General features: G+C 46.1%; 1 protein-coding gene across 1 annotated transcript in view; it reads right to left on the bottom strand.

Moving 5' to 3' along the window:
• Nucleotides 1-414: 414 nt before the first annotated feature.
• Nucleotides 415-22,451, bottom strand: part of grin3bb (glutamate receptor, ionotropic, N-methyl-D-aspartate 3Bb) — a 78,652-nt gene continuing 56,615 nt past the window's right edge. Inside the window, exons 2-9 of the mRNA XM_018745794.2 lie at nucleotides 18,196-18,824; nucleotides 14,624-15,716; nucleotides 14,355-14,500; nucleotides 13,027-13,142; nucleotides 8,866-9,017; nucleotides 6,038-6,202; nucleotides 1,754-1,821; nucleotides 415-1,642 (exon numbers count right to left, since the gene is read on the bottom strand). Of these exons, the coding sequence (XP_018601310.2) occupies nucleotides 1,126-1,642; nucleotides 1,754-1,821; nucleotides 6,038-6,202; nucleotides 8,866-9,017; nucleotides 13,027-13,142; nucleotides 14,355-14,500; nucleotides 14,624-15,716; nucleotides 18,196-18,824 (2,886 nt within the window). The 3' untranslated portion in view covers nucleotides 415-1,125. The remainder of the gene's footprint in view (nucleotides 1,643-1,753; nucleotides 1,822-6,037; nucleotides 6,203-8,865; nucleotides 9,018-13,026; nucleotides 13,143-14,354; nucleotides 14,501-14,623; nucleotides 15,717-18,195; nucleotides 18,825-22,451) is intronic.

The raw sequence follows: 22,451 nt of genomic DNA, 5'->3' as shown, positions 1-22,451 counted from the left end.
TATATAACATTTCTACTTTATATGTTAAAACATGTGCAACCAAGTGGCTAAATCCAAAGTGATACAAATTTTATTTTGTGGTCCAGAGCACGTCTGATAGAAGTAAAGACCCAAAACCACGAACCAAAAAGGTTTTTAAACAGTTTTGGTATAGTGGAAAATTCCTAATGTACCGCAAAGCTTGGGCAACCTTTCCCTGTGCGCTGAATAAATATGTTACCTCATTCGTCTGTCAACGTTCTACAGTTTTGTTTGGGGTGACACTCAGGTCAGAGCATTGACAGCTATCCTTTTCACTGGATTTTCTCAATTTTTTCAGCTTTACTTTTCAAACTGTTCCCTGTTTGTATTAGATACCATGTTAGTACAAGGATTGCAATGTTAACACTATGCACAATACAATTTGCAGCCGATTAAGTCAAAATTTTATTTTTACTCATACTTCAGTAAGACAAGATTTATTTTTGAAAAAAGTAGTTGCCAATGAACAATACCAATCCAGATATTACAGAATTAAATAATGGTAACACTTAAAAAAAGGTTCCAGAGCCATCTGCCTCCCGTCGTCCTTGTGAATCCAGTTGCCAGTTCTGCTTTTACTCCGAAGAAAGGCCCGACTGTCGCCTTCTTTGTGATTGCAATTACGTTAATTTCAAGTAAATCCGTAAAGTAGGCCTTACCCGCTGTCCAATGACATTTGAAACAAAGATGAGAAGCAGGTTGCTGCTCTGTCCTGTATTTTATGAAACGAGTAGGTCCAGGGTATTGTGTTCCCCAGCGTGACAGCAGGGCTGAGGGGAGTCAGTGGAGGAGGTACAATAGTAAGTGTAACTCTGTCCTCAAAGCGGGCACCTTTGTAGCTTCCTGGAAGCCCTCTGGTCCACACGTCCATTTTGACATGAGCTCCTGTGCAGAGTCTCTGAATGGGGCAAATTCCAGCACACTGGCAGCAAAGCAGTGTAATGCAGTGTAAGGTGTCCATGAGAACTCCCGCAGGGCGGAGACCACGGCACGTGGCAGCCGTACCACCGAGCTTCCCACACTAGTGTTCCTGACCAGCTGGCTCAACAGTCTGCCGCCTCTTAGGCCCTCTGGTCCAGGGGCCGAGCCTCGGTCCTGTAGACATCACCTCTTTCCATTGCTCTCTTTGGCTGGCGCGGGCCGCAAGACGGGAAGCCTCACCGGGGGGCCCTCTGTAACCGCCGTGGCGTGGGCTGCCTTCTCTTTGGCCAGGCAGGTCTGCAGCTCGGCTCTCCTGGCCAGAGCCACCCTCAGCTGGCTCCTGATGACCTCAATCCTCTCCTGCAGCTCCTCAAGCTCTCCGTCCTGGGGCGGGGAACCGGGAGAGGAGACCGAGAGGGATGGCGACGACAAGCTCAGGACGGGCGGCGGAGCTGCTGGGCCGCCGTTCTCGCAGACCCGCACAGCCAGTGCCCCCCGGGCGTCGCCTCTGTCCCCTTCAGGCGTAGCACGAGCCAGGAGACGACGGCTGTTGAGCGTCTCCAAGTTGAAGTGGACCCGCTTGTTGTCCTTAGGCTCCCGCGAGACCTTACTGGACTCGTTGTTCCATTTAGTGGTAGCACCTGTCAGAGGTGCAGGTGGGGTCGGCGTTGGGGATGACTGCACCTTCTGGATGTTGCAGCTGGACAAAAGAAGATAGATGTGGTGACAAGACACAATCAAAAAACTAGATGACTTTTTAAAAAAAAAAAAAAAAAACTTGCTGGCTTGAAACAATAGTTTTTTCCTGTACCTTTTTTCAGTGTTGGCCCGTTGTTTCTTCACATCTTCGTAGGTCATGTTTAAAGCTCTGTGGATTTTCTGCAGAACACAAGACAACGCTGACTTGGGTAGGAAAGTGCGCAAGCCAGACATCGTCACCATCATAATTTTCCTAATCAACACCATCCTGTACTTTGTTCTCACTTTTCCCTTCATGTGGTCAGCTGGTAGCATAGTGGTTAAAGGTAGCCAACCTTTAGCCCCACAGCTTTGAATCCCACCTCCAGCTGGAGTGCCCTTCAGCAAGGTTCTTACCCTTAGCTGCTACCGTAAGTTACCCAGCTGTATAAATGGGTACATAATCGTTTGTAACTTGACATTGAAAGTTGGAGAAACATGAGCTTGTTAGACCCCCACTGGAATAAAGTGTGGCAGAAGAGTGGCAACTACCAGCGGGTGGCTGCTGTAGTTCGTTTCGTTACGCACTAGATGGCGGTCGCTGGAGTTCTGGCCAAAGAGTCAAAACGACCAATGGGCGAAAACCAGGGAACCTCGAAGCTGCAGGGACTGTACTCCACACAGCCACGTTAGAGGTAAAACAGTGCCTTAATTGCGGTACATGTGGGAGGCTTGGGAACAGGCTTCTTCCCGCACATTCCGGGTGCCTTTCCGGGATCGATCCGGGACTCTGCGTTTCCATCAGCTTAATCAATATATTCATCACCATTTTGCTATTTAATCTGTCATTCACTCCTTTCGCTACCGACCGTGCTTCTTGCTTTGACCTGATCCTCTAGAGACGCTCGCATAACGAGCCCAAGTCATTCCTAAAAATCTGCTTGTAAACTGGATTTTTGTAAAATGAATTCCTTCATTACATTTACTTTAAATGATAATAAAAAAATGTAAATAATAAATAAATCGGACACAAAAGCGCCATCCCTTTCTTGACCAGACTTGGAAAATTGCTGACTGATCTCCAAGTCCAGAACATCAGAACTACCCTGGACACCTTTAAGGCTTAAGACCGACATGTTCAAAATCTCATACATACTTGCACTCGTTTTTTTTTCTGTCCTCTTTACCTCTTTCCATCCAGCCATTTATGACACCTTTTTTGTTTTGTTGTTTTATTCTGCTTTTTTTTTTTGGAGGCATAGTGAGCACCGGTGGTGCCTCACAGCTCCTGTCCTGTGGGTAAGAATCCTCCAGATTTGAATTTGCTCCGGGTGCTTCCGTTTCCCTCCCCACAGACCAAAGATGTGTTTTAGTTGAACTATTGACCTCAAACTGTGTGTGTTACAGTGAATGAGTGTGTGAGTTTGCCCTGTCGAGGGTGTACACTGGTGTACGCTGCCCTGTTTCGGAGGTAGGGTCTGGTTCCTGACAATGGATGGATATTTACTGCAGATTTCTTTGGTTTAGGGTTGTAACCCAAGTACCTTTCTTCTTTAGACACATATAGATAGGTAGTGGTTAGACCTGCTCCCTTGCAACTGACTGAGTTTGGTTCAAATCCCAGCTCCTACTGCAGCACCCTTGAACAAGGTACTTACCCTGAATTGATACAGTAAAATTACCCAGCTGTAGAAAACTTGAATGATCCTGACAAGAAACTACACAAGGTTACAGCAGCATACATACAACAAAACAGTGAATGGAGATACTGGAATGAATGATTAAATAAATACTAAATATCACATTTAGATGAGTCTTAAATTGAGGAAATAAAAGTGGTACAGGGAGCTCAGTAGAACTCGGGCAATAAGCAGTCCGTACGACCTCGACAGCGAGAGGATTGGATTTACAGCCTAACAACTTCAGGTAGTGCTCCTCTCTTTATCCAGGGCAGCGAGCAAAAAATGAAGTTACTGTCCATGATGGTGGGACTTTGTTTAGAGTCCTTCTCTGTCCTACTCCCCCCAGAGCCTCCAACCCAACTCCCACAACCGAGGCAGTTTTTCCTCATTTGTTCATTCACTCTGTTGGTGTCTCATGCACAAACGCCATAGCCGCAGTACACAGCTACTTGGAAGATTACTGTATGCCAGCTACAACTTCTTCTAGAACATCTGTGGCAGTGACCTGTGTGCTTAAAAGGACCTAAGCCTGCTCAGATAGTGAAGGTGCACTGTCCTTTCTTGTACAGCGCTTCTTCTTGCAGGTTCATTGCAGCCTGCGTACCAGGTACACCGAACCCTCGAGCCTCCTGAAGTCCTCCAACCATCATTTAGTCTTTCCAGGACTGAGTTGTAGCTGATATAGTTTCACCACTTGACTTGAAAAAGTCCTTCACCATGTTACTGTACTCGTCCTTCTGCCCGCGTCTGACACACCCAAAAACCGCTGTCATCTGAGAACTTCTGCAGTCATGACTCGTTGTTGTACTTGGAGTCAGAGGTGTACAAGGTGAGCAGGAAGGGAGCCAGGACTGTCCCTTGAGGGGCCCATGTGCTGCAAATGTCCGTGTCCTAAATACAGCCCTGTGCCAGCCAGGGAGTCCAGAATCCAGGACACAACGGATGGGTCCACCTGCATGGACCAAAGCTTCTCTCCCAACGGCCCAGGCCAAACCACATGATCCTCACAGTGCTGCCTGCCTTTTCCTAGTGGGGGGGATGTGTTCAGCAGGTACATGACAGCACTGTCCACTCCACTGTGGTCATTGTAGGCAAACCAAAGAGGGTCCACTGTAGTTCTGACCAGAGGTCTGAGAGGCACCTAAACCAGCATTTCTGGGGTCGGTGTATAAGGTCAGAGCAGCCGACTGATGGTCATTAAAAGCTCTTTGCAACTGAAATCAAGCCAGGTGTCTGCCATTCGCTACGGCCCTTTTCAGGCTCCGGCTCAACGCTGGTGGTGCAGCAGGTGGCATAGTGGTTAGAGACGTGCAATCAGGCTTAAATTCCGAACTGAAAAATCTGTTTTCATGAAGCAATTGTTGAAAGTGTGAGCGGATAGCTCATGATGGGAATTTTAGGGTGTAAACTGCGAAGTGCTCGGAAGCACAGGGTCTCATCAGCATGACTTATCCAAGGGAAGACTGCTCTTAATAAAGCATGTGCTATTTGAGTGCAGAAAACATAATAAGGCCTATTTCTAAGGTAAAACCAAGAGTTTGCAAAAAAGTATACCATCTTAATCAGCTTAAGAACAGAATTTAGTCTGCATGCAAACCTTTAAAATTTATGTGGGCTGCAACATAATTTTGTCTACATTAAAAGCTATTTTTTTGTTTTTTCACAAGGCATGTAATGTCATGTTTCCCTTTAATATGATTACTTTGAAATTTCCATAATTAGGGTACACGATGTGCAGAACTCAGAAACAGAAAATTTATACATGCAATACTGTTTTGAAAAAGGGGATTTTAGTCTGCTTATTTCCTGGGTCACATTTTTTCTTTCAGGAGTTGTACAGGAATGTTTTTTTAATTTAAACACTTTTAATGCTACATACTGACAGGGTAATAAACTATGTTCTACTTTCCTTACAAAAGGCATAATAACTGCATCTGGGAAAATATGAGGCTGTTTTTAAAGTACCTTGGGAGCAAGAAACCATTCATTGTGTAGTCTCTAGCAATGGCTTTTCACGCAAGTAAATACTCCTTTTGACTAAAACACACTTCTGTGATTGTGTTGGGTTATAAAGTTTTATCTAGGACTTTGAATACAGTATTAAAAAAGACTCCTGATAAAACACTTTCCTTCATTGGTCCAAATGAGAGATTTGTTTTGTGAGCATTTACACAGTACGTACATCATGTATTGCATTTAAAATCAGAAATACGAAAAAAAAAAAAATTGAATATTTTGAGAGAGCAGAATTAGAGGAATGTATCCACATGCAGCCGAGGCAGGTCGCCTGGTCTCCAGTAGGTGGAAGAACAAAAAGGAGATGGATGACAAGGAGCGGACGAGGCCTCGGGCGCTCAAGTAGCCACTTGACAAACGCAAAGTCACGATGGTCCAGAGCCAATTCCAGGAAGCAGAGGGGGTGATGCCGAGTACAACCTAAAGAGGACACTAGTCCACAGCAGGGGAGTCTCACACACAAACACACACACACAAAGAGGCAATTCAGATTCCCAGTTCACCTGAAACACATGTCTTTGGACTGAGGGAGGAAACCAGAGCACCCAGCAGAAACACCTGCAAACACGGGAACATATACAGTATACAAACTCTGCACAGACTATGCAGTACTTGAAGCAACAGCCCAAGAGCTGTGAGGTGCCAGCACTACCTACTGTGCCAACTGTGCTACCCATACAGCAACAACAACAACAACAATAATAATAAGCAGCACTCACCTGACTGGTATGGAGCCAGTACTTGAACTTCTGCCGTCGACGGATGTGTGGCAAAACAAGGCGGTAAAAGGCGTGTTCGCCAGCCAGAGTGAGCAGAGCCCCGGCCACCCCCAGACACAGGAGCACGAACAGCCCCGAGAAGTGCCGTATGCCCATCTGCAGCGTCTGCGGGCCGCAAGCAGAGACGAGATAAGGCTGAGCCGTGCCAGCAGTGCATCGCCAGTCCTGCTGGAGCACGGTACCACCCTCTGCTACTTACACCTTTACGATCCAGGACGTGCAAGGGCCGGAGCAAGGGTACGCAATCTGGGGTCTTTGGGGTTTACAGTCTTGAAGGACTTGCTTTCCAATTATCAAGTAACTGAACACGCAGAGTGCGGGAAATTAGGCTTCTGGGTTTAACTTTGATTAAAATTAAGAGGGGATGTCGAGGAATATCCAGTAGACTCCAGCGGCCTTCAAGGACTTGGCCGCCCACCCGCAGGCACTGAAGTATCACTGGGGAGAGGAAGTTCCTAGCTGTCGGCTCCAGGGGGCACTGCAGACCTGTTCTCAGAGAGGCTCAGCAGGGCTCCTTTTACCCTGGGCCACTGCACTGACTTGGGGAGGAACCTTCTCCCTTGAGTGTCTGTGGCAGAGCGCTCTGCAGGAGGAATCCCACTGACTGAATCTAATTGGGATTCAAAGGAGCCTCTTCATTAACCGAAACCAGAGTCACGGTGCAAAATGAAAATCCCGAGCTGTTTGGGGCCTTTATGCGTATGGAGCACAGCCGAAAAGGTGAGACACCAGCATCTCTTTAGAGTAATGAATAGGCCCAAGTGCCGACTTTGTGTAAAGACGAGCAGCTTTCCCTGCCACATACAATTTTCCATAATGACTTGTTAAATAACGATAACGGTAATGGTTTTCTCGACTCGCGCTTGTTCAACAATTTACTTGAAAAATGGATAAGCGGCGCTCTTCGCAGCGAAAGGGTTTTAGAAAACACCTGCTGTGCTCATTTATAATCTTAGTCAGCGAGTTTAGCATGCTTATTGGGGCTTGAACACATTTCCAGAAAATCTACTCTTGATGTCTTGACGTATTTTGAGAGAGCAGAGCTATAGGAGCGTATCCACATGCACCCGAGGCAGGTCGCCTGGTCCCCAGTAGGTGGAAGAACAAGAAGGAGATGGATGACAAGGAGCGGACGAGGCCTCGGGCGCTCACAAATAGACGAGGAAGGCGCGGGTGACATGTGAGTGAGTGGGGGTAGCACTTAGGAGGGGTTCCGGAGCACCCCTGCTCCACACCCCAGGAAATTACACTCAGAGCCGAGACGCAGAGCATCCAAAGCCCGGTCCAAACCATCCCCGCCATTTAATCCTGGACAGACTCCATGAGACGCTGCCAAGAGCACGACAAGGCGCGGTCTATCTGTGATATAGGGCGCTGTTCGCTGGAAAGCAGCCATCCCATCAGCACTCGGAGTGTGTGCGCTGCCCCGGCCCGTCGCCTCCGCTTAATAACGCATACTTCCCACCCTGTATTGTTTTTAGGCTCACAACGCTTCGCCCCGTTGTACTCGAGTCCCTCTTCCTGCCCGCGATGTTGTACGGGTAAAAGGATTTAAAATGGAAATTAGGAATAATCTTTTGAGTGCAGACACTTTTTGCTAAACAGTTACAAAAAGGAAGTGCCAGAAGTGATGGCCTTTCTTCATTCTGTAAACTGTGTCTTTGAGAGGGCAGAAGAAGGCTATTAAAGCCGTGGATATGCTCCCGTAAAGTCTCTGTCATTGATGATTAAGGGTTTTTAACGTGCACCTCTTTTCCACGCCATCCTGCCAAGAAATCAAAGCTTTCATTTCGAAATGTACATTGTTCCACCGAAAATCTGAGGGGAGCTTTCCAAAGCCGATAAAAGCCTTTTAAATTATTATATGTTTCTGTGCAGTCTGTGGGCAGACACTGATCAATAAGTAAGAGGGCGACGTGGTGAACTTCTCCCTATATAGCTGTCGAGAGAGAAGCTGTCACTGCCTTTCTTTGCCGTGCAGCAAAGCTGAACTGAAGAGCAACTTTCATGTGTATTTAACACTATCATACTCAATTTTTCCATTAAAAAAAAAAACCCTGGTGATGATTTCATAACGAGACTGCTGGGAATGGTTCTGCACAGGCGGAGAAGCTGTTCTGTGGCCTCAGATGTTTTCTTATCTGTGCTACAGGTAGAGCATTTGAAGTCCAGACCTGCCTAGTTCCTCCCTTATGATATGATCCCAATTCCTGTGACACGATCTCCACAGTCTCTCTGGGAACCTGAGCCGAGGTAAAAACACGACCGTCATCTTGGCAGGAGCATCCCAAGAGGCTGGACCGTCAGAGCGGCAGTGCAAAAAATAACATTGTTTGATTAGATTAGGCCACCGGTTATCTACAGGAGAACACAAGCCATTGGCCAGGGAAGAGTGGCACCAGGAGTTCTGGCAGTGGGGAAAAAGGAATCAGGATGTGATCCTGCGATACCGTGTCTGTCCTTTGAATATGTAGCTGAAATGCACAGAGAGAGCCTTTCATCGCAGCGATTAGACATGTGAGCTGACGTACTGAGTTTAAGGATGTAAAGGGCTAATTGTGATGCAAGCTGATGCAACTGCATATCCTACAAGCGAAAGGCACAGGCTTCCGCAGACGACAAGCCCAGGTGGACGATATTTCCTTTCTTCCATTAAAATATTCCAATTTTGATTTTAAAAGCGTGGATATTGTAACGGCTAATCCGTCTGCACAATGCCCAACTGGTTTCCACCCACATGAGGAGACCGCTCTCATGCAATGCCTCACCTCTGTCACAGCGAAAACCCTTTTCCCACAAGGCACCACCTTGTACCACTTGTCATGCAGCATGTCCATGTAGCCATCTGACTTGTAGCGGCTGATGAACTCAGACACGTTGGAGGTAAGGAGGGAGTTCTGGGGCAGTCCGATCCCGTAGCCTGAAAACGGACAAGCGCGGGAGCTGTTGAAGTTCACACAGTACTAGGAAATTCAAAGAAACAGAAGCTTTACAGACAAGAGCACCCAAGGTCAAATAATGCCGCACTTGAGATTTACTTCGAAAATTGTTTAGAGCTACGTCGGGAAAATGTTTTACCTTGTTAATTCTGTGCAAACACACTTGAGGTAGGAATTTTGTTTCAAATACTATTTCATAGATTTATATGAGCGTATCCAAATGAGGAGTGCGAGATCTGAAAGTGTGTAAATGTGACTCATACAAGGTGTGGTATACACTAGATGTGAATATTGTCAGAATAATATGGATCTATGAAATAAAACAGGATTATTACCATAAAACAGCTAAGCCAACACTGGAGTAAGATGACTTTTAGATGCAACCTAGTATCCTAGGGCAGCGTGAGGATATGAGAATGGTCATTGCAGCTGAGAACAAATCTACACCTAGCAGTGTTCAGATCTTAGCAAAGTCAATTTGTAAATATGCATAGGTCCCATGCTTCAGTGAGCTCCATGTAAGCCACACCTTAAGTCAACGGAGATTACTGTGGTATGTTTTTTGACTAAGACATACAAAAGTAAGGTAGTAAGAGGGGGGAGAAGTGGAACACCTGAAGAAAAAAGAACAAAGAGGCAATGGCAGGGGTACTTTGACAAAGTAATGACGAGGGCTATTCTACTTGACTCCACCAGCGCGCGGAGCTTTGGACTGAATAACTAATCAGGCGCCTTGAGCTGAATTAACGGAATCAGAGCTGATATAACGGAAATGTCTCCGCTCCTCAGGAGGTCAAGCGCAAATCTGAGTCATCAGTTGGTGAGCCCTCCACTATTAACATATGTCAAACATCCGCACCTCTCAGGTGTGAGGGGTGCCCTGACACCAACTCGCATCCTCTGAGTAGGTGACAGAGAGCATCTGCGCACAGCGGCCCTGACACATTCCTGTTGGGTTGGGCCGGAGGGGAATTATCCGCAATACGGTGTCCACATCCTCCTGATTAAAGCCCATTTCTCTCGAACCTGTTGGGACAAGCTAATCTGTGATTTGGAAGCCTTTAGGAGAGGAGAAACTTTCTGCCTCAGTGCAATATTCTTAATGGAGCAAAACCCAGTCAGTGCTCATAAACTCAAGTCGTGTCTCATAAAATCACAACTTGAAGCTTTTCCACCAGAAAGAGCTCCTGGTGGTTCAGCACTGATGAGGATGTAGTACTTAATAAAACAGTTCTTTTATCTATAGCTATTAAATTCTCCAGTGTTTAGTTACAAAATCTGCAGTTTCTTTAAAGATAAACTTTGAGCTGCCCAAGCCAATTGCTCCATCTCATGGTGCTCCACTGATATCGGTGTGCTGTCGTCAAGAAAGCAAAGTCAATAAACTTCGGGGTGGCATGGTGGCACGGCGACACAGGGAGTAGTGCTGCTGTCTCACAGCACCTGAGTGGTGCGAGAGGACATGGGTTCGGTCCCTGCTCAGTCTATGTGGAGCTTGCATGTTCTCCCCATGTTTGTGTGGGTTTCCTCTGGTGCTCTGGTTTCCTCCCACAGTCCAAAGACATTCTGTTCAGGTTCCCCCATAGTGTGAGTGACAGAGAGAGTGTGCACCACTGATGTATGGATGAGTGACCCATTGTAAGTAGGGTATCTAGCAGTGTAAGTCATCGCGGTGAATAAGGTGTGTGGGCTGGTAACACTAGTTCATTGGAAGTCACTTTGGATAAACGCATCTGCTAAATAAAAGTAAATGTAGGCATACTTGCATGTCCATGTGATATATGTCCCCTTAACAGCTCATGCGGTGGAAGACTGGCAGCGCTACAGTAAAGTGTCTGTGGTGGGACACAGGGTTAAACTCTGAACGCTGAGCACTCAGTACAACCCTATGAGAAGCGGGCAACAAGTGATGCAATTGGCATTGGGGGGAGATGAGTTATGAGAGGTCTAATTACAGTAAACCTCAATTAATTCTTTAATATGGAAGCCTGTCTGGAGGTCAGGAAAGGAAACTGAGAAATGCCCAACCAGCAAATTACAGCAGGAAGATTTTTTTCCCCTCCCGTTTTTTACATTTTTCCATGAGAAATTGCCTTATACGGAGGAACAGCTCTTTCCTCGGGTCTCGGAGTAAATGCAACAATCTCGGCCACAAAGGAAAAATTGCTGTTTCTGAGACTTCTGAAGAATGAAAAAGAGCAATGTGCTAATGGGCCAGGAGATTATGTTACACTGGGGCCAAGCAGCATCATGGTTCTCACTCAGACATGAACATGGGAGAAAGAGGGGCACACAGAGAAAGACCTTTGAACAAAGTTTCTGTCGAAATGAGACCAGCTGCTGGGTGGAGCAGACATCACACATGGAATCTCTTGAAGGTAACCCTAACCCTAACCCTAAACATCCCACAGGGGATTCCACATGCAAGCACTCATCAAACCAGGACTGTAAACTCATCCCCTGAGATACACTCATTCGAGTTACGCATAGTTACGAGTTTCATTTAACACTCCTGCTTCGGCTTACCAAGTGTTTCTTTGCGTTTATGAGAATCAAATTTGGTTTTTGCACACCTCCGTGCAACTGAGCAGTGCAAGATATTTACATTTATTAATTTAGGAGATACTTTTCTCCAAAATGATGTACACTGATTATTATGTAGTATTTAGGTGACACCTTTACCCACGGTGACTTACAGTATTAAATAAACTGTACTAAACTCCCTTCAGTCATTCAGCCATCTATACAGCAGAACAACACAACACACACACACATTACAGGCCATTTAGAGTCACCAGTTTACCTGGAACAAACCCCCCATGAACATGCAAACACCACGGAGACTGAGCCCATATACAAGCACAATGGCCAGGCACTGTGGGACCCCATGTCAGTTTGTTCGGTGGATCTGAATTCATTTGTATTGTTTTCATTGATTTGTTTTGTTTTTACAGCTCTGTTCTTTGCACACACACTGTCTGAAAACATTTCACCCAAGCAGGATTGCAGCGAACCAGAGCCTAACCCGGCAACACAGGGCGCAAGGTTCGGGGGGGAGGGGACACACTCAGGACGGGACACCAGTCCATCGCAAGGCACCCCAAGCAGGACTCGAACCCCCGACCCACCAGAGAGCAGGACCCAGCCAAACCCGCTGCGCCGCTGTCACTCTTTGCATTAAAGGTTAATACATAAACACGTAACCATCCTGTTTGTGACTGTTAAGTTTGTGTATTAGCTTCAAAAAACAGTCATACAGAATTATAATTAGTAATTACTAGTAATTAATGAAGGGAGGCTGCCTTGTTATGTTGTGTTGTGATAACTAATGTTAACAAATAAAGTAATTTTGATAATTGAAAGAAATTATAATTACATCATTGAGTTTACAAAGGATTTTTTAGTAACGCATTACCTTCATCGGGTGGGGGAGACTGTACTCTACAACTTTGTGTTCTTTGTACTTACTCTGTTCCCTTTAGACAGTCACTACCAGCAAGAGCACGAGGAAGTTAAAAGTTAGAAATATAAGTGTATTGATGTGCTCACCAAACCATGTTCAATTACGTAATATATCAAATGTCATCTACATTGTATAAATCCAATGGTCAGGTATATATAGCAACGCTTGTCCAAAATGTCTAAACCCCAATCAGCTGTCATAATTCAGCTAATTCCATGTGCATAGGAACACTTTCAATATGTCAAATGATTGTTTATTTACTGTAGGAGGAAAACAATGGATACAAGGGAATAGAACATCCAAACTCCACAGACTGGGATCAAACTCGCATTCCTTCCCACCATCTACACAGTCTAATACTGAAGCACAATATCCAGTGTTTCACTGTGTCCTCTCCCAAAAAAATACAATATTTGAATATTGGTACTTCACCCATGTGACAAGAATCTTACAATCTGTGTTTCCCAAAGGACTATAACAAGATAAGGAAGAACATGGTGAAAAGGACAGAGCATGTTGGTCCTCACCTTCGATGGCAAAGGGTTTGCCTACGGTTAACAACTTGCAGTCAGCATCAATCGAGACCTCATAGTCCAGCAGAGCTTTGTCCATGATGAAGGCATCAAGCTTGGGGGGATCTGACCTTCAGCACACCGGGGTGGGGGGAATAAATGTGAAAGATGCTCGGTGAATAAACACTTTCTAATCTTTATTTCACATTCAAAGCACGTGATAGATGATCACCATAATGACATTCTTTATATTGCCAATATCTTCTTGTATCACTGCTCAAGGAAACCTACATTTGGCCAGGGGAAATAGGACAGTTAATCAACACTCTGAAAAAAAAGATTAGATATCACTAAAATAAATGCAGTTTGCATTAAGGAAAAAGCCAGATGGAGTCAAGTACTATCAACACTGAATTCACTTCATTACTTCATTGACCTCTGCTCTCTACAGATCATTTCAATTATTAAATGATTAATAGGAATGTGCCGATTTGAATAGAGGGCAAAGATCGCTTGCTGTTCTTACTCCCAATAAAAGCTTCACAGCAAGTTTGGGGTCTGCCAGCTTTGCCCCCTGTTATAAGCATTATTTCAAGGGTATACAAAACATCACTTTTGCCTTTAAGTGACTTGTGAAATTATAGCCCTTTTAAAGTTTATCTAAGGAATGAACTTCAGTGTAATGAACTGGAAAATTCTACAGCCTTAAAGGGCCTATGTGAGCGATATCACAGGAGTAAATACATAAAATGTGTAAAGTGGGTGTAGAGCTCAATTTTCCTTCTCCCCTCTGGTAATTCCTTCACCATATGGTACCTCTCTGACTATGAAATACTCATGTCAGTAGAACTCCAGAACTTCCCAGTACTTTCTGGAATTTATACATATTGGTTTTTATTTTTCTACAGCGTGTAGTTTTTTTCTTCCTTTATCCCCTCCTTTTAACAACAAAAACACTGGCTCTGATTCAGCACTTCACCTCTGCCCTTTGGCTAGTCTTCGATACTATGACAGGTCTTGCGCTGCATCTCAGAACAAACTGAGCATTCCTGGGGGAGAGAGCTGAAAGGGATCTCAGCCCTTTTCCTGATCACTCAGAAGCAGAATGTGTTACTCTCTCCTCTGGGTAGCAGCTTTGATATTCTCCTTCTGTTCAAAATTGGTTACCCTCCCTATGCATTTTCAAACAGCTGTCCCTACTACCAGTTGTTACTTGTATTCACATGTGTTAGACCAATGGGGACATTATTGACATGTGGTCACTAAAAGGTGGCCCTGTCCATCGCAGTCAGGACACAGCTATTTATTACAGCCGGAAGCAGGCGTGACGAATGCCCTCTTACTTGAGCGTCTCAACTCCATCAGGCGTAGTTGGTTCATTGAAGCGTCTCATGTATTCATGCATCTCTGGAAAGCTTTTCTTCATGTAGTCCTCTGCACTGCTTTCCCGGACTGTGCCGAACCGGAAGCCATGTGAAGGGTGGTGGAGCTAAAGCCAAAGCAGAGAGTGAGAAACTCCATATCCACTTCTGCTCTAAGAGAAGTTTACATTAAATATAGGAAGCGAAAATATAAACTATTTAATTGGTTGTTTTATTACTGAGGGAAGCACCTTGGCATCATGAATCCCAGAGAGTTCTTCAAAGGTCTTCTCGCCCACCATGACAGCAGCCAAATTGGCAGTGTAGCTGGACAGCACCAGCAGACAGAAGATGGCCCACAGGTTCATGAGGAAGCGTCCAGTACAGCACTTTGGTGTCTTGCTAGAGACTGTACGGCCAAAGAGGATGGCATAGCAGAGGTTAAGCGCAGAGGAGTAGGAGAAGACCTTCACTCGATTGCGCCCGTGGGGTGTCATGCCAAAGGGGCTCTTCCACTCGTACAGGGTGAGGAAGAGTGCAGTGATGTGCAGTGCAAGGAAGATGCCCATCCACATGGACCAGTGCAGTGGCCACATGAAGGCACCGATGGGCGCAGCTGTGTCCTTGCTACGTACCAGGATCCCCAGGCTGGTGGAGAAGAAGGGGCTAGTGAAATCCATGACTTTGCTGCGGGCAGAGTTGATGCTAAAGCTAGTGACCGCCATGTCAGCCATGCCGTTGAGCAGGTCGCCAACTAGCCCCGTCCAACGCCCGCCCTTCCACGCCCCATACTTGCCATCTCCCACAATGTAGAGGTCAAACTCAAAGCGCATGTCTTCGGCCAGTTTCTCCAGCAGGTCGATGCAGTAGCCATAGCAGCACTTGCGATATTCGTCAGGAAGAAAACTGTTGTTGCCCTGCGAGAGCTCCCGGAAGAGGCGGTCCAGTATGTCGGAGTTGTTGGTGCGTGGATCTAGGCATAACTGTCCTGCAGGGCAGTTCCCATCTTCGTCCACCTCACGTGTGAACACAAAGGGGTGCTCAACCAGCGTCACCACCCTCAGGCGGCTCCCTGCCACTGGCAGTGAGGTGTCCCACCGTCCATTCTTTCTTCCATCTTGTCCCTCAGCCCGCGGTCTTTGGGATGGCCCTTGCCATAGCCCCTGCTCCTCCACCTCCAGTTTCCCGGCTTCCCAGCTACCCACCGTTACCCAGGTGGGCTGTCCCACAGCATCGCGCCGCAGGCTCCAAATATGGGCACGCTGGGAGGTGAGGACACGGGAGATGTTCCGCTGAACCTTGACAGGACCTGTGTCCCCAATGAAGGTTGTGTTGGAGAGAAACCTGCAGGCCAGAGACATAACACGAGAACCGTGGTGACCCTTTCAAGTTCTATTTAGGTTTGTATTCACTGTGCCCGCGACACCCTTATGCTGCAGTTCAGTGAAGGTAAACAAGGGATAATCAGCAAAAGATTGGCTTCTGTGTAAGCCAACATAATCCCTACCTCAGCATGGCAGATTCTAAATGTCATTGTCAGTGTGAGTAATCGGCGGGCACGGTAGCGTGGAAAGAATTGCTCATGTTTGTGAACGATATGTTTTGACTCCTTGCAGACTATTTATCCGTTAGCCCTCTTGCTACAGGTACGTTCAGATCTGGAACCTGTCTGCATCCATGAGTTAGGACTGGACATTTAGTTGTTGTTGTGCCTGGGTGCAGACAGGGTCACTAAGCGTAATACAGATCTCTCACTGCTTGGGCGATGTCTTGACTTGAATTAATGACAAATGCCGGAGGCTATAAATAAAGCAGGTGATGTGTAGCCACTGCTGAACTCTTTCGTAAGACATAAAAGGGGAGGAAAATACAGGATGTAATTTGGCCCAAACCTTTGGATCATTCATTTCACCTGTCTCTGTCTGTAAACTGCTCCCCTTGCAAAGAAAGCTATTATACTGAACAGGGTGGGCTGCTTCTCAAAAAGACAAGTTTTAATTACTTAAAAGCAAGCTCTTTGTTTTGTGTCATGCTCTCCACGGTGTGTATAACTAAGAAAAATCATATTTGTAAATTCAATGTTACATGCTTTGATATTTCAGTAGTGGAGAATATGAGAATTAAAAACATTTAAAAGCTGTATCCAAAGGGATATAAATAAATATACACACACACACCCACACACACACATAAGCTGAAGCCACTTGTCCCAAGCGGGGTTACGGTGAGCCGGACCCTAACCTGGCAACACAGGGAGTAAAGTGGCTACACCTAGGATGGGACGCCAGTCCATCGCAAGGCACCCCAAGCGGGACTCAAACCCCAGACTTACCAGAGAGCAGGACCTGGCCAAGCCCGCTGCACCACTGTGCCCCTAAATATATATATATTTATACACACATAATTTTAGACCCATTTTCAGATATGGCAAAAAATAGGAAAAATACCATTTATAAGATGTAGGGAAAACACTGCGTTTTGTAAAGAGGGTTGCAGATAATAACATATTTTAAAAGAGCAATATTTCAAAAGATCTGCAGGTCAACGCAATGTTTTTCAGCTGAGGCCTTTTTTGCAGAAGCTTTGCATCAAGTTGTCTAAGGATATTGAGCAGTACTCAGCTGTCTTTGAGCTTTTGCCTCACGTTAAAAGACAGAACAGAAAATGCTTTAGCAGTTCTCGACTGCAGCCACCGAGTGTTCTCAGGCCAGCACTGGCATCTGCACAAGGATTGCCCGCCTTTCCTATAATCAGAACATGTGCAGACAGTTTGGAATCAACATGTCTCAACACAAAATACATTATATTCACAAATCTGCTCCCAGCACAAGACAAATTGATGCAGACAGAGCAACCAGACGACACCTAGTACAGCCCATTTGAATTAATCTGCCCGTCTCGGACAGCGCCGGTGGAAGTCAAACCAATCATATCAAACATAACTATTCTTCGCAGTTACAAGTTGGAAAACCAATTCCTATTTGTCGCAGAGCAATTTGCTGAAGGACAATCGCCATAATAACTAAACAATTGGACCGTGTTCCACAACAATGGCGAACCGCCTAATGCCGCATCTTTTGATTTCTGCTGCTGTTGAATGTACAGCTCAGACAAAGTGCACTTGGCAGAATAGTGGCTCACCCTATTGTCCCTCTCCTCCAACACATTTGAATGTGGCTCTGTTGCCACACTCTTTCATTCGTGCTTCTGGAAGAGATAGAGGACATAAAGCTCTGTGGTGATTTGCTCTGTGCTGGGAGACCGAGCGGAGCTGTGCTACGGGTTCCTTTGATAAGAGCTCTCCTCCCTGGCAGGAAAAGCAACTGAGTAAAACTCATGAATAGCTTAAAGCCCCCAAAACGTGTCTGTATTCCACTTCTGTGTTTGTAAACTCTCGGAGCATTTTTCAAAGCTGAAACAGGGTGCAGTCCGCTGCTATGGGCCGCGGTCTCAAAGCTCTCGGTGCAGACCCTGTTCCCATGGTAGAAGAGCTACTCGCACTTAAGGGAAAACCGAGCATCCATCCCTTTACTCATCTATGTGTAGAGAGAGAGAGCTGAGCACCAGTCAACACTGTAATTGTTTTTTATGATCACAACAAATAATTGCTGCAAAATCTAAATTACAAAGAACTTCAGAGACCTGCAAAAGTGCTTTGATCTCTCCAAGGGAATGTGTTGTCAAAAATAAGCTTATTATTCTTAAATAAATAAAAAGACTGCAGAGAACTTTATTTCGTTAGCAGAGTAAATTCCGCAGACTGAATTATTTCATTCTTCTATCATGTCTTTTCCCCCACAGATCGAGGTTACAGCAAGTTTACCTGGCAAGGTACTGTCCAGAGGATGGAACTTCGTGCTTGTTGGGTTTGTCGTAGCAGTTGACCATATTTTGAATCAGAGCCAGGTCGGGTCGCACCACCGTGGCAGCAGAGACGGCCCGGCTGACCAGCTGCAGGGCATCACGGATATATAAGTCCAGCGGTTTTTGGTCCACTTCCCCGTAGGCAAGCAGGCCCAGCGGAAGACCGATGGAATGGAGGGAATCTGGGCTGAGTGGATGTCCCATGATCCAGTGCAAGGTGGGCAGGGAGAGGCCCAATTCGTGTGCACTGCGCAGGACTGTGGAAGCACACTGCGGGTCTGCCCCGAAAAGCAGCACCGAGGTCGGGGGTGGGCGGGCCTGCCGGAAGTGCTTGGAGAGGAAGTCGTGCACCTCCATCTGTTCTTCCTCAGCCTCTGTCAGGTTGAGGGCAGCATGGAGGTGCCAGCGAGGCTCGCCCCAGCCCGACCGGCTCTGCAGCTCCAGAAGTTCCAACACCCCGGCCTCCTGCCAGCCCTGGCACAGAACAGCCATGCCCTCGTGCCAGCCGCTCCGCCGCAGCACCGTCAGCAGCATCTCCGCCAGCCCCGATGGAGGGATCCGCGTCAGCATCTGCAGGTGGAACCGGTTCTGAAGGAGAGGCCGGAAGATGGACCGGGAAGCAGGGAGGAAGAGGCAAAGTGGGATGAAACGGAATAACATAAAACGTACAGGATGACATATATATAAACGGTACCAGTTAATAATTAATACCAAGGTGATCCAAAAGCAGCTGTAATTTGAGATTCAGGAACGCATCTAATCATATGGACAAGGACAACGTGTTACGAGGCTAAGACTACGGAATGAAATCACTTTAATGCAGCCTTGCTTTATGTAGCCTTGAAGAGTAGCTTCTGGCACCGTGTGACTGGCGGGCAAACTTGCACCGTGAATCAGTGGAAGTGTGAATCTGTCACTCATTTTATTTCTGCTACAGTTCAGCAGGGCGTTTTTGCAAATCAGAATAACCAGAATCGCAATGGGTGCGTTTCACATTTGAGATAGTGCCAGGAATGATGAGATCTACTCACTGCGAACAAAACGGAAACCATGCATTGCAGCACCGTTCGTGCACCGCTCGTTCACAGCTTACAGTGAATGAGACGCTATCACTCCAGCCAGGGAAAATAAACAGATGCACTGATTTCACTGTGATCCCGTAAAACACATTACACCTGAGTGTGTAGGTTGTGACGAGAGCTCCCTGACAAATCAAACGGAATGTTGGCCCTGTCCTGCAGTCCTGAGCACTACGCAGTATTTCTTCTGCCCTTCTGAAAACCCCGTCTGATTTGGTCTTTTAAGGGACGGCACTAGAATCTGCCTAACACAGAGGCGCGAGGAGGACAGCTCAAGGTTAACGCAATAAAGACGTCAAACACAATAACTTTTGTTATTGCTATTATTTCAATAAGAAGAAGAAGAAGAAGAAGAATTACTACTACTATTATTATTATTATTATTATTATTATTATTATTACTATAGCACCCTTCTTTCTTACTTGACACCTTCATCCAAGACAAGACAAGCTCCGGGAAGTTACGAAAGCGCAGAGTTGAGAACTGAAGACGTCGGCACAGAGCATTCCGGTGACATTAATCAAAACTTGATCTTCACAACCACAGATGGAGAACACGGCAGATTTTCATTGGGGGGAAGACAAAAAGCTTTGTACTGTCATTTACAGGGAAGCGGTTGCTCATTGGCATTAAAGAAGATGTCATCTGTCTGGCATGACCGAATTTGGATTGCACTGAAACGGCTGGAGTGGCGCCGTGGTGTGCGCTGTCATCAACCATGAAGCTCAGGGCTGGCAAAGCAATCAAAACCACTATTTCTGTTTCAACAGGAAAGAGTGCTTTATTTTAATTGTTAGAATTTCATTAATAAATAACTAAATAATGCCTCTTTAATCTTCTCAAAGCTGCATGTTATACTGAATACACTGATATATAGTGAATACTATACCAATGTACTGAATATAGTGATACTGAAGCAATTCAAGGTAAGTGCACTGCTGAAGGGCACAACAGCAGTTCTCTTCCAGGGACGTGAACTAAAAACCTTCACGGTGACCTTAGCTGCTCCTCTATGCAGTTCCACTCAATCTCTAACACAGGAGCTGGACGATAAAACACAGAGATACTCATGTCGTTGTGGCAAAGAGAGATATATGGTATATGCACCGTAGGTGACATCTCGACTCACTCACGCACTCAGGGGCACTTGGGGACAGTGATGTGACAAGGTGTCCATACATATTTATATCCTACACGAGATACCTCAAATGTCTTGCACATAACTGTCTGCTACAGGCTGCTAATGTGTGAGCTCTAATCCAGAAATCAGAAGTCTAAAGCATGAAGGCGTTTTAAAATCCAACAGCAGGTGCTGACAAAGTCATCATCATTCAGGGTGGTTTGTTCTGGAAGGTGTTGAAGTGTTTGTGGTCATTATGCGTATATATTGATGGCACAAGCGACAGAAACAGAAATTAACTTTGAAAGGGGGCAAAGTGTTTGAACTCAGCAGGGGAGAAGAGATTTAACAACAGCATAACTGGAATATAATACATACAACAGAGAGGCTCTGCCTCAAAGCTATCGTTATATCACACTGTGCACATTAAAGTTATCTGACGAGATGAGGGAATATAAGATGTTTTAGTAATTTGGTAAACATTACACACAGCGATTTCAGCGTATGATTGCTGTATAAACTGAGACCAAGACACCATCTATTATCTCTAAACGTATACAGATTTACCAATGACCAGAATATTCAATGGCCATGGATAATTAAACGCACCTTCGCACAGATATGTCTTTAGATGAGCTTCGCATGAGCAAAATTTGCACAAAAATCCACTGCAAGCAGGACACATTTGCAAGTAGTTTTTGGTAACTTGCCGACGACTTTGAATAGTTTTCACCCATTTCCAGCCCTCTGTTTTCAATACCCGTTTATCCTGCTCAGGGCCACAAAGCCTATTCCAGGAAGCATGCAGTTAGAAGTAGGATACTGTACATCCAGGGGTGGGGACACCAGCTTGTCACAGAGCAATCACACATAGGCCATTAACTCAAAAACACAACAAAAGCTCAGCTGAAAGCCACTGATTCACACACCATCTGAAACCGCTTTTCCATACCGGGTCGCGGGGAGCCGGAGCCTAACCCGGCAACACAGGGCGAAAGGCAGGAGGGGGAGGGGACACACCAAGGACAGGACGCCAGTCTGTCGCACGGCACCCCAAGTGGGATTCGAACCTCAGGCCCACCAGAGAGCAGGACCTGGTCCAACCCACTGCACCACCACACCCCCGCCACTGGGTCACCTGAAACAAATCTCTCTGTACTGTGGGAAGAAGCCAGAGGATCCAGAAGGAAACCCATTTGAAACCAGATCCAAACCCAAAGAACAGCAATGACGAGGTGTCGGGATGACCTGCACTGTCCCACGTTTTAAGTTCAGGTCCCACAAAGTCATAATGGCATTGTGACCAGTAACAGACCTACAGAGAAAACAAACAAGGTGCTGAAGCAAAGGGCGACTCACTGCAATTCCAGTTTGTCAAGTCGCGATGCTCGTGGTGGCACCTACCGAGGAAAACCTCACAGATGGTACGACATGTCTTCCTGGAAATGACACAGTGGCAGTGACACAGGTCTACCAGCCAGTGGGACATGGTCCAAGAATGCCAGCACCCATTTCCATTTTAATCCCTCTTTGTCTCCATATATCTCCCAGAGGGCTGAGCCCCCCCCTTCCCCCCTCCCCCGCCAATGCCTCACCCACAGAAGGCCATCTGAATTCCACCTTGGAAACCCCCTCGCTGTTTGTCAGGTCTGTCACGTTGAAATAATCAGCAGCTACTTAGCATTCCTGTCGGAAACCCTGTTGTCATCCAGCATTTAAAGCGGACAAATCTAGGGCAGAATTAGGGGTGGTGAGCAAGGTAGGGTGGGAGGAAACGGATTGCAGGGCACAGCTGTCACATTTGGGACGTACGCGACTGCGGGAACTTTGGCGTTCGTTCGATTTTTTTTCTTTTTTTTTTTTTGCTTTTGCACCTCATTCTTTATTCACCTTTTCGTTTGTTTGTATTCTAGCATACAATTGTGCTGCCAGTGGTGGGAAGTCAGCTGTTTGCAGAAAGAGGATCTTCCTTTCAGGTCCCATTTCCATTTGGACTCCTCTCCTTATCAGTTACA

This window comes from Scleropages formosus, chromosome 9 (genome assembly GCF_900964775.1).
Source record: "Scleropages formosus chromosome 9, fSclFor1.1, whole genome shotgun sequence".
In the NCBI taxonomy this organism is placed as follows: Eukaryota; Metazoa; Chordata; class Actinopteri; order Osteoglossiformes; family Osteoglossidae; genus Scleropages; species Scleropages formosus.
Note: the sequence above shows the minus strand (reverse complement) of the source record. Positions and strands in the feature narration are given on the sequence as shown.